General features: G+C 33.6%; 1 protein-coding gene across 1 annotated transcript in view; it reads left to right on the top strand.

Annotated features, from left to right (window-relative positions):
- The first annotated feature begins 371 nt into the window (after nucleotides 1-371).
- Nucleotides 372-19,014, top strand: part of LOC106106128 (equilibrative nucleoside transporter 2) — a 26,469-nt gene continuing 7,826 nt past the window's right edge. The window contains 3 exon segments of the mRNA XM_013286666.1: nucleotides 372-568; nucleotides 4,360-4,510; nucleotides 17,831-17,941. Coding sequence (XP_013142120.1) covers nucleotides 4,417-4,510; nucleotides 17,831-17,941 — 205 coding nt within the window. The 5' untranslated portion in view covers nucleotides 372-568; nucleotides 4,360-4,416.

The raw sequence follows: 19,014 nt of genomic DNA, 5'->3' as shown, positions 1-19,014 counted from the left end.
CATTGACAACTGATGTCGCTATAAGAATCTACCAAAACAAGTTGCGCTTTTTATGATTTTCACCAAACGTAGTTAAATTTTATATGCCCAAAATCAAATGTTAATTTTTTTTTTTTAGTATAGATGAACTTTAAAAATGCATTTTAATTTGATACACATATCTAATTTTGTGACAACACTTTCTATGTAGGTTTCTATGGCCAAAACATCCAAACAAAGGGCATATCGTTATCTCAGGGTTTTCAGAGAAAATAAGAGCGATGGCAACATGTTAATGTTTGCCGATTCAGCAGTGGAACCCCGAGGTAAGGTTCAACGAATGGCAGAATGAACGACTGAATAGGACCGAACAATTTTTTTAGGCGATGTAGATATCTAACCCTACCTAACTATAACATAATCTGCCTGATTTACTGACCGACAGACGCGAGCGTGGGTAGACGTCTCCACGCTGGTTACATTTTTGACCTGTGATTTTTATTGAATTAAAGTTATAAAACATCTCGAATAAATACAGTTGTGCAGTTATTTTGTGTTACTATTCATAGTGTTGACTGAATGTGTTGTGGTAAGTGTTATGTTGCAGAAAATGTCACGGACCACGCGCTATTAGAGCACGTTTTGATCTAATAAGATGTAAAACTTTTTATCAACATTATTATTTATGACGGGAGAACGTATTTTTATCGTTTAATCTTAAAAATAAATTGGTTTAGTGTAAAAGATATGCTACGTTTTTGCTTGGCAATGTTACGGTTTACTGTATATTGTATTGGCGTGGTCATATACCATCAATAACCTGTGTGAATAGATTTCTCACAGATATGTTCTTTAAACACATAGCTAACAAGATAACGCGATTGGATGTCATAACTGCAGCATTGGCACATGTTTATGCGAGAAAAATTATGTAAAAATAAATCTGTTATGTCCATTTTTGTAGGAAATATTTATTGAGAATAGTTGAACATATTACATACATTACAAGAAATGTTTATTGTAAAATTAAGGATGTGTAACGATCTAACAATAATCCAATATAATTTTAAGATGATATTAATTCGTTTAAATTCACTTCCCTAAAATATTAAATTAACTTAATAATTATCAATTATCTTTCATTATATTGCCATGCGACACTTGAAATATGTACGCGCTATAACTGGCACATGACATATTAAAACAAAAATTACGCATTTCAAATTCGTCATTGTTTACAAAGAAACATCCGTTTCCGGATTTAGAATAATTTTAAATAAGTTACGTTCCGTTTTTCAATAAATATTTAACACATTACATCAAAATATACAGAGTTATAAAAAATCAGTAGTCGCATTCATTAAAAGATAAGATAATTTAAGATTCTTTTACAAAATGCAAGTGTTACCGTAACCTAATAAAGACACATGTAAACAATCCTTATCTGTGGGTTTTCCGTGCTTAGATGGTACATATTGTTCTATTTACATTCATAATGATTGTTTAGACTATCAGCAGCTAACCTATAACGTTGTTATTTGTTCATATTGAGCTATTATAATTATTTTATTCTTACAAAATGCGAAATAACGACGCATACAGTCTAAGAATTAAACTTACGTGACATATGAATAAGTTATAGTAAGTGTATATTTAGGTAAGATTTCGTTTGAAATCCAAATGTAATAACACCAAAATGGGTAGGAAATTATGATCCTCGACTATACGTGGGCAAAATTACTTTATTGAAATAAAAACCAATATGTACAGTCGTGGAAATCCGCGGTGTTATATAAATATAAAAAATGCTTTGTTCATTGCAAAGGCAAATCCTGCTTCTTACCACACCAATTAGGTTGCAGTGTGTTGCACTAACGACGGGATAATAAGACGTGTACTACTGGCAGATCTTTTTCGTACAGACACATTTAAGTTCCGTTTCGCAGTTTTAATACGTACAAATCTTTCAAACAACTATATACTTCAAAGTGATACACTGTCAGTATCCCCGACTGTACTTCGTCTCTGTAATGGAACTCCATTCTACAACTGTAGATAATAAATTATTTCTCATATCTCATTCATCTATTCAATGTAGAATGAAAAATATCTCGCGTTAAAATACACGGGGCATGGAAATTTTAAAAAGACAGTTCTATTTTACATTTTTTAAAAAGGACAGTTTATTCAAGTGATGAACGCTCTCGGCGTAATAATGTCGCATTGTTTGAAGCGTTTTTTTTTTCTTACACCTTTGAGAAAGTCGACTTCAGGAACTAAATAGGTTGTCGCACCCGACCTACTTACGTCTGGGACTTAAAACATGCATAGATAAAATGTTCCTTGCATTGTAACAATTTAACTGCAACGCCTTTCAAAAATCAATTCATAAACAGACAATTAAAAATGCTGATTTATCAGCTCCAATTTGAAGAATTAAACCAACATATTATTGACAGAGATATGGGACCTATCCCGGCGACGTTGGAGTGACATGACAAAGAAAACGACATGCAAATTGAGTTCTTTGTTGTCTCATAATGTAGTTATGTCATACAAATATAAAGGAAGTGAGTAATTTTAAACGATAACTTCAGCTCAAAATTGTTTATATGTGAAATTTTTTAGACTGTTTTAAAAAACAAATGTGTTTTGTTTGTGTAAGATTTTTTTATAGCTAGTAAGTAATTTATTAAATATTAAATACGAAAAATTATAGAAATTATTCAATTCTGTAACACAATAATAAAACAAACGTTTCAACAGCGTCATTTCTAAAAATCAAATTAATTTTCTAATCTAAAAGGCCTTATGTACAATATCTTCTGTCCTCAGGTCAAAGACACTTAATTGTAGATTGTACAGCTTTCCTTTTGGAACGCGTAAAGTCCATCTAATGGCGAGTTCACACTTAGCATCAGTAGCATAGTAGCGCTCCATAACTGGACCGGCATTCAACTTGCATAGGAACACTAACTGGCGCCAGTGAGTTCTTTCAATGGCCTGGCTAAGTATAAACCAAGCATTAGTGCACTATCAGAAACGATCAGAATCCGGCCATATTTGGTCAGCCCTGAACCGGTATAATGCGGTTTGCTCCGTCATTTCCGTTCGGACAGGAATTTTATTCACAACTTCAATGTCCCTTAACAAATTCAATGTTATGGGAATGATCTACTGTGTTTAAAATGACATTTATAGGCGACATTTAACGTTGTACCGTAATTTTCTGATGAAAACATCAAAACATAACAAGTTATGAAAATGCGATCTCGAAACAACCATAAACAGATTTAATAATGCGGTAAATCGCTCAATGCAATCAAAATATAGTTATAATTTAATAACATTGCATTCAGCCAGTTCTAGATGCAATTGAATCATCAATTGACAGTTGACCTAACTCTCGGATTGCGAGAATATACTCTATAATTGAATTTATTATCTGTCGCGTGAGAGTTGCCATTAACAATAATTAAATGGTATGAAGATTGCTTTGAAGACGACCGTTAATTGCTCAACAATTCATTAAATTGATTAAACGTAGTGTCTTTATTAATATGTAACCAGCATAAAAGCTTGTATACGTTGTATTTCATAAACAGATAATATTGTGAATACAAATAGACTTATCTGTCAACACTGCACGTGTTTAAATATGAACACAATGCGGTTATGTGCCAGTATGTTATAGAATTATTTGTCTTTAAAAAATAAAATCACGTTTATAAAGGGCCAGTGGTAAAATATTAACTAACAACATAGTTTTTAATGAAACGCTGCTGACAATCTTTCGATTTTTTTTCAAATGTTCCAAATTCAAATTTAAATAAACGTTTCTTTTATTGAAGGTGGCCATTAAAAGAATTCAATGAGATATTTTTAATCATCTAAATTCAATTGTTAATGTTTTAAGATAAAGTTATTTCCTTTAGATTATTAATGTCAAGCTACGTAATAATATGCATAAAACGTATCAATAAAGCCTGATATAATAATGATAATTTTAAAACCGGTTTAAAAACGGTTACTAAGCACGATAAGAATACAACATACCTAGAATTATGTGTCAAGATAAATTTACACTTTTAGAGGTCACTAGCAAAATCTATCATGAAAAAACATTCTTCATTCTCATTTTCGTTCATATTTAGTTACAAAAATATTTTTGTATAATAGTGCCCTAACTCTTATGACATCCTGGTAGCAACACTAATCCAAAAATAGTTTTCACATTCGTTTGTCGTATAATCTTGAATTTATCCGAAAGATCTCATATTTTTATCTCAGTTTTTTCAATGTGAATGACTGGGATGGCAATAATTTTTCGATTTGAGGTCATTTTTACTGTCAAACTAACGATTGTCTTTTCGTCCACAGATATTTGACGTGGCTTACACTCTTGGTGTTATGTCCTCGATGTGTCAGTGATTCGCAATGGAGATGACGCATCAAGGCGGGGCGGAGGCCGAGAGCCTCCTGCGACCCGACCAGAGGAGCGGTATCGTTATGCCGCAAGGACGATCTGGACGTAAGTCTATTCTATTATTATGATATACAGGGTATAAGGAACGCCGAGGGTACTGCTGTGACGTCACTATGACGTAGGGATGTGAAAATTTAGATTATTCTTACAAAATAGTATAGTAAAATGAACGTGAATAAGATTCATCCTTACTGGAATGATCTTGTCAAGATTATTGCTGTGTATTGAAGTGTAAAAACGTGTTATCATATTTCATAAGTCGGAGACATATGGCCTCATCGATTTCATAACCTTGATGCTCTCTGATTTGCTTATCTGTGCACAAGCAGTATCGCCGAATATATTTTATTTAAATCTCACTAGCTTTCGCCCGCGACTCCTTCTGTGTGAAATAAAAAAAACAATGTGTCATACATTTGTGCCAAATTTTATCGAGATCTGTTCAGCCGTTTAGACTACAGACTTCTATCCAAACCTTTGGCATTTATAATATTAGTAAGACTAGCTGATTTCCTGCGACTTTGTTCGCGATGATAATCATTATGGATATCATTATCTAGGATAGGTTTAAAAAAAAAAAAGGATAGGTTTAGACGTCAGCTTCAAATATGGTCTTATTTTAAGTATTTATGTATTTAACATTTTTAGATTCTAGACCGGTCAGGTGCGTCCTTCTATCACTCCCTTTGGCATTTTAAAAACCGTCCACATTGTTTCATCAGCGAGCATTTAGTAAACATTAATTATTTGCTAAAATCGAGTTTTTTTCAAGCAAAAGACCAAACTAGTGATAATTTTGAGGTTGTTATCTAAACAATCTTAAAACTTTCTATTACCTAACCGTGCCGAATTAACAATGGACGATGGCGTATTGACAATAAGCCACTGTTCGTAACAGTTTTGGTGAAAGTATACCTTTGTGAGTTAAGTATGACAGCATTTAGAAATTAGTGTTTCTAAATTCTATTGAATATTCTATTGAAATAGGGTAATAACGTATGTACAATGTTAAGAAAATGTAATTATAAACAAACATTTATTTAATAATAATAGAAATCAACCATATAACAACAAATTAATGTGTCTCTCAATGTATGATTGAACGGAAAATCTACACTGAGTAGCTGTTTTAGTCTCTAAGACTCTGAGTGCAGACAAATAAAAGTAATAAGAAATAATAAAGCATTAAATTGTTTATATGCTAGATGTTTTAAAGAGGCAACACTTGTGTTTTAGGAATTTCGTATATATTTAAATAACTCAAAAACTACTGGCTTCATTTTAAAAATTCTTTTAGCATTAAAAAGCTACGTTATCAGTGAATAACATAGGCTATATTTTAATAAGTTTTATGCAACAAAATATAGCACAGTTAAAGCAAAACGTCCATTAGCGAAGTATACGATGGGCAAAGTATGTCGAGTCGTAATGAAGGTATGTACTAGATACTGGAGTGCCCCATTAGGCTCAGGGCGGAGGCGATGCGTTCCCTGGGATCCTTTTGAACGGTACAGGCGAATTAATTAATGCAATTAGATCAAGAACGGATAGCTTTTATGGCATTTTAGTATACTTTGGTCTATTTTGTTTTATAAACTTGAATGTAATTAATTTTATAACCTGGAATTAGGTCTGCATACTTTAGAAAGGCATAGAGTAGGTATGTCCAGAGGGCAAAGACTAAAAGTAATACAGATGAACAAGTAGGATTTCTAAAAGTGTTTTCAATGTTATTTTTTACTAATATTATAAATGCGAAAGTTTAGATACACGGATGGATGGTTTGTTAGAATTTGTAACCTAAACGGCTGAACGGATCTCGATGAATAGTCTGAAAGAACACATAGGATACTCACGTTTTTATAATTCCACGCGGACGGAGTCGCGGGCGAAACCTAGTTCATTTATAAATTTGTATACATTCTTATTAAGTTCTCTTGAATTAATAGTGAACCAGTTAATAAATGGTCTGCCCTAAATATTATCACGCCCGTTATCTTATTTTAGACAATTTGTCTCAACCGCTGACCCAGTTATCTATCTTTAGTTACAACGAAATCTATCGACACATTGTTTATTACTTATGCGAGGTTCATTCTGTTTATAACAACTTATTCTATGCACACGCAAGTTTGGCTTTAAAGTAACGATGTCTTGTTATATTGGTCTAGGGTTAAAACTAGAATGGAAATTCCCGAACTTTCTAGAATATTACAAAGTATTACTGGTTTCGATGACCCATACATAGATTGAATTCATGCCTAGCTATTGTGCGCCCGAACAGGATTAGATAATTTAGATGGATGGATGTTTGTTAGAGTTTGTAGCCTAAATTGCTGAAAGGATCTCGACGAAATACATAGATGTAGAGGATAGTCTGGAAGAATACTGGCTACTTACTTTTGTTTTTTTAATTTCACGCGGATGCAGTCGCGGGCGAAAGCTGTTATTATTGGTTGGATTGTATTGTGTTGTTTAAATTATTTTCCGATATAGATAATTGAAAAGGATTTTAGCTTCAATATAAAATTGCTATGCAGTATCCTAATTCCGTCGCTTCCGACTCTGTGATAGTAAATTGAATTATTTTAGGTCAACTAATTATTTACTGGGCCATGTTGGGACGTCCGATATTAATTATATTACAACGAAGTTATAAACGTTTTGTATTTTTGTAGGTATTTTAGTTCTAAAATAAACATTAATGTTCCAACGTGACTTACTAGGAGTAATCTTAAGAACTTAAGTCTTAATTCTATTTACTTTACAACTTTCTTTCCTTATTCATTGTATTCTTGTTCTCTTGGCGATTTCATACTACCATTTTTATTGTACATTTGCGAAAACTAAGTATGTTTAGTTTTCTTGTTATCTATACTAATATAATAAAGCGTAAACACACACTTCTTTGTTGCCTAAGATGTCAGCAATTACAGCATATTTTTGAATAATTCTTTCTTTAATAAAAATCCCTACACTTACGTCACGCTTTAGGCTATATATTTTCACGCCGTTAAACTTACGGGTAAATATTTTGGATAAAATCCCTAATGTGGGAAAGAGACCATAAGTTGCTGCCAACATCAAGAAAGCAAGATTTCCAAGGTTTGTCATGTCATGTCATTTTGACATTTGCTATTGATAATTTGACAAACGTAAACAATAATCTCAAATTTCTATAATTAAAATAAAAATAAAACAATAGAAAGATATGAATTGCGTAAACTGAAAACAGAACAAAGATAGGTATTTTATAATCTAAAATTGGCAACAATATATACTATTGTCTTTCTCCCGGGACTCCATATATGTTGTATTAAAAAGAAAACAAAAGCAAGTAGCATATATGTTTTTCCAGACTATCCTCTACATCTAGGTATGCCAAATTTCATCGAGATCCGTTTAGCAGTTTAGACTACAAACTCTAACAAACATCTGAACTCTCGCATTTATAATGTTAGTAAGATTTGTTGTGAGTTAAAATACGCTTTCAATCAATCTAATGGTTATATTTAAATGCATATGACTAATAAGTAAAAGCACTTGAATATAAAACGATGCGGGCTGGGCGTTGTACTGATATTTTGTGTTTGCATTACCGATGATATGAATACTTTATCGGAAATTTTCGTGCCATGTACTCTGTGAATATAAAGCTACTAGCTGTTCCAGTGCGACTTCATCCGCATGAAATTATCAAAATTTAATTTTATTATTAACATTTGTCAAATTATCAATAGAAAATTTCAAGATAACATGACATGACAAACCTTGACAGTCTGGATTTCTTAATGTTGGCAGCAACTTGTGGTCTCTTTCCCACATTAGGTTTTTATCCAAAATATTTACCCTCTAAGTTTAATGTCGTGAAAATATATATCCTTAAGCATGACGTAAGTGTAGGGGTTTTTATTAAAAAAAGAATTATTCAAAATATGCTGTAATTGCTGATATCTTAGGCAACAAAGAAGTGTGTGTTTACGCTTTATTATAATAGTATAGATGTAGATATCCCCTCAAGTCATGTATCATACTTGTATAAGTTCTGACATGTGGTAATTTTTATTATACCTTTTGGTAACCAACTGGTCATTTAATTCCTCGCGGATTCTTTGAATATCTTAAGACCGGTTTTATTTTTAGCAGGGAAGGGTTGTATGAAAATGGTAAATGGTCAAAAGACGATTTATGATTTTAATTTTTTTTCTATATTACATTTTATGGTCACTTTCAATGCAACTTGCCTAGAGTTCACTTTCGTATTTAAATATTATCTTTGTCATTAACTTGACTAATTAAAATATGTTTTTAATGACAATATTATGATTTCTGTATATATTTAAACTAGCTATTGCTCGCGACTTCTTCCGCTTGAAATTTAAAAAATAACAAAAAATATAGCGTATGTTACTCAGTGATAACGTTGCTCTTAAATAGTGAAAAAAATTTGGAAATCGGCCCAGTAGTTTTTGACTTATTTCAATACATACAAAAATACAAATCTTTCCTCTTTATAATGTTAGTATAGATGTACTGTTTATTAAAGAAATACGGCGATCAATTTAAAACGTTTCCCTTAGTTCAATTGCTCCGTTTACAGCTTAAAATAATTTACTTTTAAAGTGTAAAATACTAGCTTTCGCCCGCGAATCCGTCCGCGTGGATTAAAAAAAAACAAAAGCGAGTAGCCTATGAGTTCTTTAAGACTATCCTCTACGTCTATGCCAAATTTCATCGAGATTCGTTCAGCCGTTGAGGCTACAAAATGTAATAAACATCCATCCATCTAATCTTTCGCAATTATAATATTAGTAAGATGTACATGGTGTTGTATGTTTTAAACGGTTTTAAAAAATAGTTTACTTTACGCCTGTAGCATATGTTGCCCAACCTGCATAAGAATGCAGTTTCAACGCACGTTTTTGTAAACTTGTAATTTATATTCTATGCAGATAACAGTCACCTGCAGAGCTATCTGAAGGTTGCTTTGTAAACGTGCTTTTTAAACATGTATTAATTTTTAAATAACTATTTAAAAAATGGACTGATCTATACTTCTGTACTAACGTAATAAATCGCAAACACACTTTGTGACGTAGGATGTCGGCAATCAGAGAATAGTTTTGAATGATTCTTTATTATGTTAACGGCGATTTTTACATGCAATTGAGAATTTGACAAATGTAAACAATAAAATAAGGTTTTTTATAAACTATCACAAAAGTGTTTAGCGTTTTGATTCCCATTTACTTATATGGTGCGCGAACTATTCGATTATTAGTTGTGCAACTAAATAGTTGAATGGGCTGCGAAACAATCGACAATCGCATTTGTGCGATAATTTAGTCATTATAGCTATTGGACTATCTTACCATCTCATACCTATTTAATTAAATTAGTAAGAAAGTAAAACTAAATGCCAGCAAAGTGCAACGCAAGGACAGCTGCGCAGCCATCCAGTAAACCAGCGGTGTCAAGTTACAGCAAGACTTCGTTGCATATTTATTAATATTGTTCTTACCCGACCTTAAATGAATTAGCGCACATTTGTCTTTGTGAACGAACAATCGATCCCCTACTCTATTCTTTGACGGTGTCGTGAACGCCGTTTGTGTACTTTTTAATGCAATATATGCATAGGGTTGCCAGTCGTCAATCTTACCCGTAACAGAACGAACGAACTGAAAACAAGCAAAAATCTCAAGCAAAAAGCATTGTTTTCTCCACCTTATTAGCAATAAGCAGTTACTAAATAGTTCTCTGCAACGAATCAAATTCCATACTATAATAGCCGGTATAAGCCAATGTATATATGTGTTTTTGCTTCTGTTTTGCTATCGATTTTGCGGCAGACTATAGATTTAATTTTTTTTGGGTCACAACATATAGTATGTTTTTTTATGGTAGGAAGTTTGAGAGTAACCCCAGTGGTTGAGAAAATAAGGAGTAAAAGGTTAGGGTATGGGCATATTATAAGAGATGAATCGCATGTAACAAGAAGGACCGTTAGTTATGAATTTGGAGGTAAACCGGTAGAGGTAGACGTAGAAAGAGATGGATGGATTGCGTGAAAGGTGACATGATCAAAAAGGGAGTGGTGAGAGATGACGCATGATAGAGTTATTTGGAGGACGAAAACCTAGGGCACTGACCCTACGGGAGTAGGATAAGGCAGGGGAGATGATGAACATATAGTATGATGTTTACCTGATAATGAGTAAATCACAATTATTCTCTTATAAAGGAATAAATAGTTATTTTCGACTTTGTTCTAAATTTTTTATTGTAGTACACTCTCACAATAATGGTATTCTACTGAGGTCAGTATTCTATCGTATCAACCGACTCTAGCCATAAACATTTTACGACCGTATAGCGATTTCATAAATAGGATTTATTTCTTGCGGTACTGTCGTGCACGAAATATGATAAATATAAACAGATTTATATAACTAGCTTTCGCCCGCGACTTCGTCCGCGTGGAGTTAAAAAAAAAGTGAGTAGCCTATGTGTTCTTCCAGATTATCGATCAGAGATCTGTTCAGCTGTTTAGGCTACAAACTCTAACAAACATACATCCATCTAAACTTACGCATTTATAATATTAGTTAGAAGTAAGATAAAAATTGAATTATCAGAATAAACAAGAGGAATAAAATATAACGTTTTAGTTAAATTAAGATACCCTATCTACCTACCTCTCTACCCTTCGAACAAATACAATAACATCTCTTGTGGTAGACCTTGCAATAACATCACCACGACCATATAGAATAGAGGCGTGAAGAAAGTAATTCCGTACTTCGTGTGTGTAGGAGGCCTAATTTTACTTCGCCCTGCCAACCTTTGCATACAAGGATGGAAAAAGAAATTGGGACGCGTAGGACAATAACCTCTTTCTGTGCGTTCCCTTCCCTGTTGTATGTTGTAGGTTAGAAATTTACTAATGCAGATGTATATGGGCAGAGGTGATTTCGCTATTTTGGCGAATACCGCCGGCCACTTGCACATATGTAATTCGATTGTATCGTTTCTGGTTTATATCTATTTAGGGTTAACTTATATATCTTACTAATATTATAAATGCGAAAGTTTAGATGGATGAATGTTTGTTCGAGTTTGTAGTCTAAACGACTGAACAGATCTCGACGAAATTTGACACAGATGTAGAGGATAGCCTAGAAGAACACATAGGTTACTCACTTTTGTTTTTTTAATTCCACGCGAACGGAGTCGCGGGCGAAAGCTAGTGTAGATATAATTGTGTTTTTCCTCGAAAGGTCGCCATAAAAAATAAATCTTTTCCCTAACGGCTTATTGTACAATATATCCATTGTCTATGAAACGTTGAATAAATTACGAAATATATCATACCGTTTATCTGATAGGGTTGGGCTGTTTTGTTTTTTATTCGATTTCAAATGACATTTTTGGTATACGCTTTTTAATTTATTTGATTTGTCGATTCTTTTATTTTTAAAAATCTTTCGTTATTTTTATTGGTTGAACATAAAGTTCAAAGACACACTTTTTTAAACTAAGCTACGCTATATATACGGCTGTATTGCCTGCCATTTAATGACTCGACCAACTTTATCTTTACTTAAGTTAGACAATCTGTAGACACAAATAGAACGTGACTCATGCAATGTCAAGAACTCGGTCGTTAAGTAATCACTAAGTTAAATAACGATTTAACTATATTAGGAAATAGAGAATTACAGTCAAACGTGGATGCAAAGCCCGGTCAATGGCGCTGCTATCTATTGTTTTTGTCAGAAAATACGGAAAACCTACATGACTATAGAAAATGGTATAAAAGGAGGGCGCTAGTGAACTTTTACAGTTACTCCCGCCCACCGGCTGATATAACTTATCGGCCTATAAAAGTGTGCTAATCAGTTTCCTATTTAATATATATCTATCAGTACTAATCTATCTGTCTATCATATCGTACTAACTAATAATATAAATGCAAATGTTTAGATGGATAGATGTTTGTTAGAGTTTGTAGCTTAAACTGCTAAACGGATCTCGATGAAATTTGGCACATATGTAATACATAGTCTGAAAGAACACATAGGCTACTTTTCTTTTTTTAATTCCACGCGGACGGGGTGGGGGGCGAAAGCTAGTATATAATATTATAAATGTGAAAGTTTAGATGGATGGATGTTTGTTAGAGTTTGTAGCTTAAACGGCTGAAAGGAACTTGATGAAATTTGGCATAGATGTAGAACATAGTCTGGAAGAACACATAGGCTACTTACTTTTCTTTTTTTAATTCCACGCGGACGGAGTCGCGGGCGAAAGCTAGTACTTAATATAATAAATCGTACGTACTCTTATGTAGGATGTCAGCAATCACAGTATATTTAATAATTCTTTTATAATTTAAGCCCAACACTTACAACACGCTTTGGGCTATATGTTTTTACGATATTAAAGTAAGGGAATATATAATTTGGAAAAATCCGTCTTGCGGAAAAAGGACAAATACATAGGTGACAAAATTATGGAAGCAAAGTTGCCATAGAAACGGTAATTGTTAACCAATGTATGTGCATTTGAATTTTGAGATTTACAATAGAAAATTTCAAGTTTAGAACAATAAAAGTTTTTATAATTCCATGCGGATGAAGCCGGACACAATAGCTAGTATAATATACTGTATAGTTAAACGCACACAATGAGTCGGTTGTCATTAAAATAAATAATTACTGCATAAACGTACTTTAGACTTTGTAGAGCAAATGCGTTTGTTATGAGACATCTCTTTAGCACAATGACATATTTGAGCTGAAAACTGTAGGTACAGATGAATATTAATAGTTTCACACGAGGGATAGTTAGACAGTGCAGTTGGATATTGCAGTGCTCCTATTGTTTGACTGCACACATCGAGGACGTATAGTGCCGTAGTTACGTTCCGGCCATAACTATGCGTTCAAAACTTGTAATACTGCATAGATCTAAGGTACTATCTCACTGTTTACCCTTGTGTGAAACTGTCATAACTGTGAGGAATGCTTTGTGTTCTCACGAACGTCTCTTCTATAAGGTTACTGGGTTACCATGTCACCGACAGATTCTAAATTCTGAAGGTTTGAAATTTGCTTAGGCAAATTGTAAACATTTAGCAACCTGCATATGTTTCGAAGCTTTGTTGACCACATTATTGCCTGTGGCGACTTACTTAATTCTATGAAACTCCAACTGTTAATTAAGGGCGCATAACTTTGACTTAATTGTCGATTTACACTACTAAAAATCGAGTAGTGTGCGCTTCATATAAGTTCGAGAGAGACTAAACAGTTGTGCGATATTTTAGTTTCATGTGTCACGATCTAAGTGTTTATAAAGGAACAAAATACATTACTTTGTAAATCAATTTGGTCCCTTTTGATACTGTTGATTATGGAGCCTTAATCCGTACAGAAGTTAATTATTAGAATTGGTATTGAAAGTTTAAGAGCGTCGGTGGCTCAGTGGTTTGAACACTTGACTTGTAATCTACAGGTCTTGGGTTCGAATCCCGCCGTGCACCAATGTGATTTTCGATTTTTCGAATTTTCATATGTACATAATTTACCAGAGGTTCTTACGGTGAAGGAAAACATCGTGATGCAACCTGCACATATCGGCGAAGAAATTCAAAGATATGTGTGAAGTCGGCCAACCCGCATTGGGCCAGCGTGGTTGACTATGGCCTAGTCACCCCATATTAGGGTAGGCTCCGAGCCCCCGGTGGGGACGTATAGTGAGCTGGTGATGATGGTATTGAAAGTTGGTTAATTCGTTCATTATAAGAAAGTTTTGTAGGTTATGTATTGATTGGGTTAGCGGTGGAGTTTGCCTTATACATTATGTATAAGAGCCCTTGAAACTTGCTCCACAAAGTTTTAGAATTTATAGTATTAGTGAACAATAAACCTTAAAACTTCGTCTTTCTATACAATAATATTATAAAGAGGAAAACTTTGCTTGCTTGTAATGAATAGACTCTAAAACTACTGGGCCGATTTTAAAAATTCTTTCACCGTTAGAAAGGTAATTTATCTGTGAGTGACATAGGCTATATTTTACAATGTTTTTTTTTAATTCCACGCGGACGGAGTCGCAGGCGAAAGCTAGTTTTTGATATAGTAATAACAATAGATATGCGTAAGGTTTTGTTCTCCGTAGCCTATTAATTTGCTTTAGTTGAATTTAGTATTTCTTTATAGTCAGTTGTATAATAAATAAACAAAAATACAATTGCAATATTTTAGAAACTTGTTTATGTTCTTCATATCTTTGTATAGAAAATAATGCGTTTTCTAATATCGTGTTGCGTTTAATATATGTTAAACTCCCACAACATCCGTCTCAACCTGAGTTAAATCGGGTATAACGGTAAAAGAGCGAGGTGAACGATGCCTTCGACCTTGTAGATAATCGTGGGTTTACACGTGTCGATAAATATTTATTAAAAATATTGCTATCTTTATCATTCTCCTCTATAGCTCTGAGATAGCGTTATGCATTGCATTGTTTTGTGCAATAGAAAGTAAAATGTTCAGTAGTAAATAGTTCAACAAAAGTAAAGTTTTATTAAGTACTAGCTTTGCGTGTGGAATCAAAAAATGTGTGTGGAAGTGGAATAAAACACAGCCTATGTTACTCACAGATAAATTACCTTTCTAACGGTGAAAGAATTTATAAAATCGGCGAAGTAATTTCTGAGTCTATTCATTACAAGCAAGCAATGTTTTCCTCTTTATATTATTGGTATAGATGTTTTCATACTAATCTTATAATAATAATAATATAGGCCTTTATTAAGACAATAAAAATAAAAATTCTTACATAATGCATTAAAGTCATAAACTCTTATTGTCCGTGTGTCATTTTGACAAAGGACCATAGGATTCTATCTTTTGATTTTCAAATCTTGACATACTAATCTTACTTCTTACTAATATTATAAATGCCGAAGTTTGTAATCTAAACTGCTGAACGGATTTCCATGAAATTTAGTAAACATGAAGAGGATAGGCTAGAACACATAGGCTACTTCAATTTTTTAATACCACGCGGACAGAGTCGCAGGCGAATACTAATGTGAAATAAATTGTATCCATTTCGTAGTAACGTTACAATCTTGTATAGCTCATGTTACAGTTTACAACGAACACTTGCTGGGTGTCAATATTTCTTTTACGGACTATTGTCTTAATGTTTTGATCAAATTACATATATTATGAACTAGCGTTCGCCCGCCGCTCCGTCCGTTGGGAATTAAAAAAAACGAAAGTGAGTAGCCTATGTGTTCTTCCAGACTATCCTCTATATTTATACCAAATTTCATTAAAATCCGTTCAGACGTTTAGGCTACAAACTGTAATAAACATCCATCCATCCATCTAATCTTTCACGTTTATAATATTAGTATGAAATATGATTAGTGATGTATACTTATCTATATTAATATTATAAAGAGGAAAACATATTTTTTTATGTATTGAAATAACTCAAAAATTGGGCCGATATCAAAAATAATTTCCTCATTAAAAAGCTACTTTATCGCTGAATAAAATAGGCTTTTTTTTTACAATTTCAATTTCACGTGGACGAAGTCGCAAGCAACTTCATAATATGCTTATTGACTAAATACATCGATTATTGTACGGGCTTAACAAAACTTCGACTTGAAATCCTTTTAGAGGGTTTTTTTTCAGTAACAACTTCAATATAAGCCTGGCCGGTGCTGTCTAACTGTTCTGGCAAAGTGTGTACCAGCCTTTATAATTGTAATGAGGATATTTCCTTGGCTTCATTCAATCTCTCGTAATTTGTTTCATCAATCTGCACAGAATGTTTAATTAGGTTTTACGAAGAAAGCCTTACAATAGTTACAAGGATTTTTGTTGGCGATTGTACCAATTTGAATCGTATAAATTAATTTACTGCTATCGATAACCGACCGATTGTTGCAGTTATTATTTATACTCCAAAGAGGTTAACGTGTTACGCGTAACAAATGAAACGTTAAAATAAGAAACATGTATGTCAAATACAAATAGTTTGACGTATGTTTTAAAAATATTTTAAATAGCAAATAAGTATTATTTCGATAGATCGACGTATTATATGCGTAAGTATATTAGTATAGAATAAATCTTGGTGTTATGGACATGTTACGAAACGAAATGATGTGGACATAAACCAGAAAATGTTAAGAATGTGCATGGCTACAAAGGTAGATGAAGAGCGAAGAAAGTATGGATGGATTGTGTGAAAGAGGATATGCTTAAGAAAGGAGTGGATTCAGATATGACGGTTGATAGAGTTGTATGGAAGAGCAGCATACTGTGCCGACCCTAAATAAGGGATAAGGGCAAGTAGATGACGATGATGAATAAATCTTACTAATATAAATGCGAATGTTTGGATGTATGATTGTTTGGTACCTCGTATCTCTCAAAAGTAGAACATATTCTAAAAGAATACGTGCTACTTCTACGCTTTAATTTTAAGCGGACGAAGTCGCGGGCAAACGGCTAACACTATATACTATTAGACAGATATCTCCCCGAGGATCTTAATAAAAATCTCTGCAAACGTGAACTATTTATTTCTTACACAAGATTTTCAAATTAAGGTACCCTAGGTACCTAGGGTATGATTGAAACTAGAGCATATAAGCTAAGATTATTGCCCAATTCAAATCGAAAACTATTGCTAGGAACGAAAGTATCAATATCTAATATTTCCAGTTTAAAGCACCTTTTACCCAGCGTTTTAATATTTTCAACTTCCAATGTACAATCGAGGAAACGCGCGGTGTTTCACTTAAAGAAAAAATGTCTTTTTTATTGCAACGATATAAACTCCACCTCTTCATAAAAAATAACTAATTAGATAGCCCTTAGTGCAAACGAAGGGATAATAAATAGGAACTAGCCGAGTATCAGTAACTTTTTAAATAAGCAGCGTTGAATTCTGGTGCCGGCGGCCCTACTTAAGTCCCTTTTCCTTCCCACCCTTTTTCTTATAAGAGAAGGATGGAAAGAAAACGTGGATTTGACGGTAGAGGAGACGGCATAGGAAGGGGAAACTTCCTCTGATGTGCGTCTCCTCGTCTGTCGCTTAAGGGTAGGCAACGCATTGCGATTCCGCTTCGCCAGTTTGGCGGATTCAAGTGGCCGATTGCTCGTTTGCCATCTTAAGATATATAAAATAAAAAAGAATTGGTTTTCGTTCAGCGTCTCGTTTCCAAATGTTCCAACGATTGTAACTTTGTAGAACACCGGATTTCCCGACTGTACGTTTTTTAAAACTATTTTTTCAATATGTATTTCATAAGATTTTTTCACATTCCAGGCTGGGAGTCGGCAGAGAGTGAAAAGCATCCTTTCCTACGTAACGAGCCGGTGAGATTGACACCCGCGTGGGAGGGATCCAACCTCCCAAATGACACACTCAACTTAAAAGGTAAATTATACCACCTACGAATATTGACAACTTACGGAGAGATTGTTCTAAAAAAATGGAAACTCGGCTAAATGATCTAATATTTCTTTAGCGTCGTTATAATCATAAAATCTTACTCTTCACCATATTACTAATATAAACTAGCTGTTGCTCGCGATTTCATCATTGTTACAGTAAAAAAAATTTAAACATAGCTTATGTTATTCACTGATGGCGTAGCTTTTTAATGGTGAAGGAATTTTTGTTTTTGAGTTATTTCAATACATACAAAAATACAAATCTTTCCTTTTTATAATATTAGTATAGATGAGAATTAGATGGATGTTTGTTGCGAGTATTTTGTAAATTGGCATAGAGATAGAGGATAGTTTGAAAGAACACAGGCTGCTCACTCTAGTTTTATTATTTCCACGCGGAAGAAGTCGCAGGCGAAAGCTAATAATATGTGAATGTTAGTATGGATGGATGTTATTACGTATCTCTAGATCGGTTCAACGGATCTCGCCCAAAGTTATCATATATGTAAATGTATATAGACTGAAAGAACACAGACTAATTAAGTTTTTTTTTAAATTTTGTACGGACGGTGTCGCTGGCTATAGCTAGTCTTTAATAATCTTTTCTTAGCTATAATTAACACAAATAACAATGGTTTATCGATTCTCGTGTTACAATTTAACAATACCAGTTATCGATACGTCGTCATGGGTTTTAATTAATTTTAGATGTTATATAGCAATAAGCTGCGGTTACTAATTACTTCGCGAATGGGAATTGTGCGGGAGTGACGTTGAAAATGACAGTTAAAAAAGGTTTATTCTACTTTTTTTTATTATCTTTAACCTGCTCTTGTCCCTACGGAGACTCGGATATACTATTCCATACTATCAGCTAATATCTGAAGTCATTCTCTTAAGCATATTGAGAAATTGAGAAGCAAAAGATTAGCGTGGTATCGACATGTTTTGCGAGACGATAGGGTCATAAACCAGAAAGTGTTAAGATTGAATGTGGATGGCTACAAAGGTAGAGGAAGACCGAAGAAAGTATGGTGGGATTGTGTGAAAGACGAT

The sequence above is a fragment of the Papilio polytes genome, unplaced genomic scaffold (genome assembly GCF_000836215.1).
Source record: "Papilio polytes unplaced genomic scaffold, Ppol_1.0 DF822400.1, whole genome shotgun sequence".
NCBI lineage: Eukaryota > Metazoa > Arthropoda > Insecta > Lepidoptera > Papilionidae > Papilio > Papilio polytes.
This window is presented reverse-complemented; position numbering and strand designations above follow the sequence as displayed.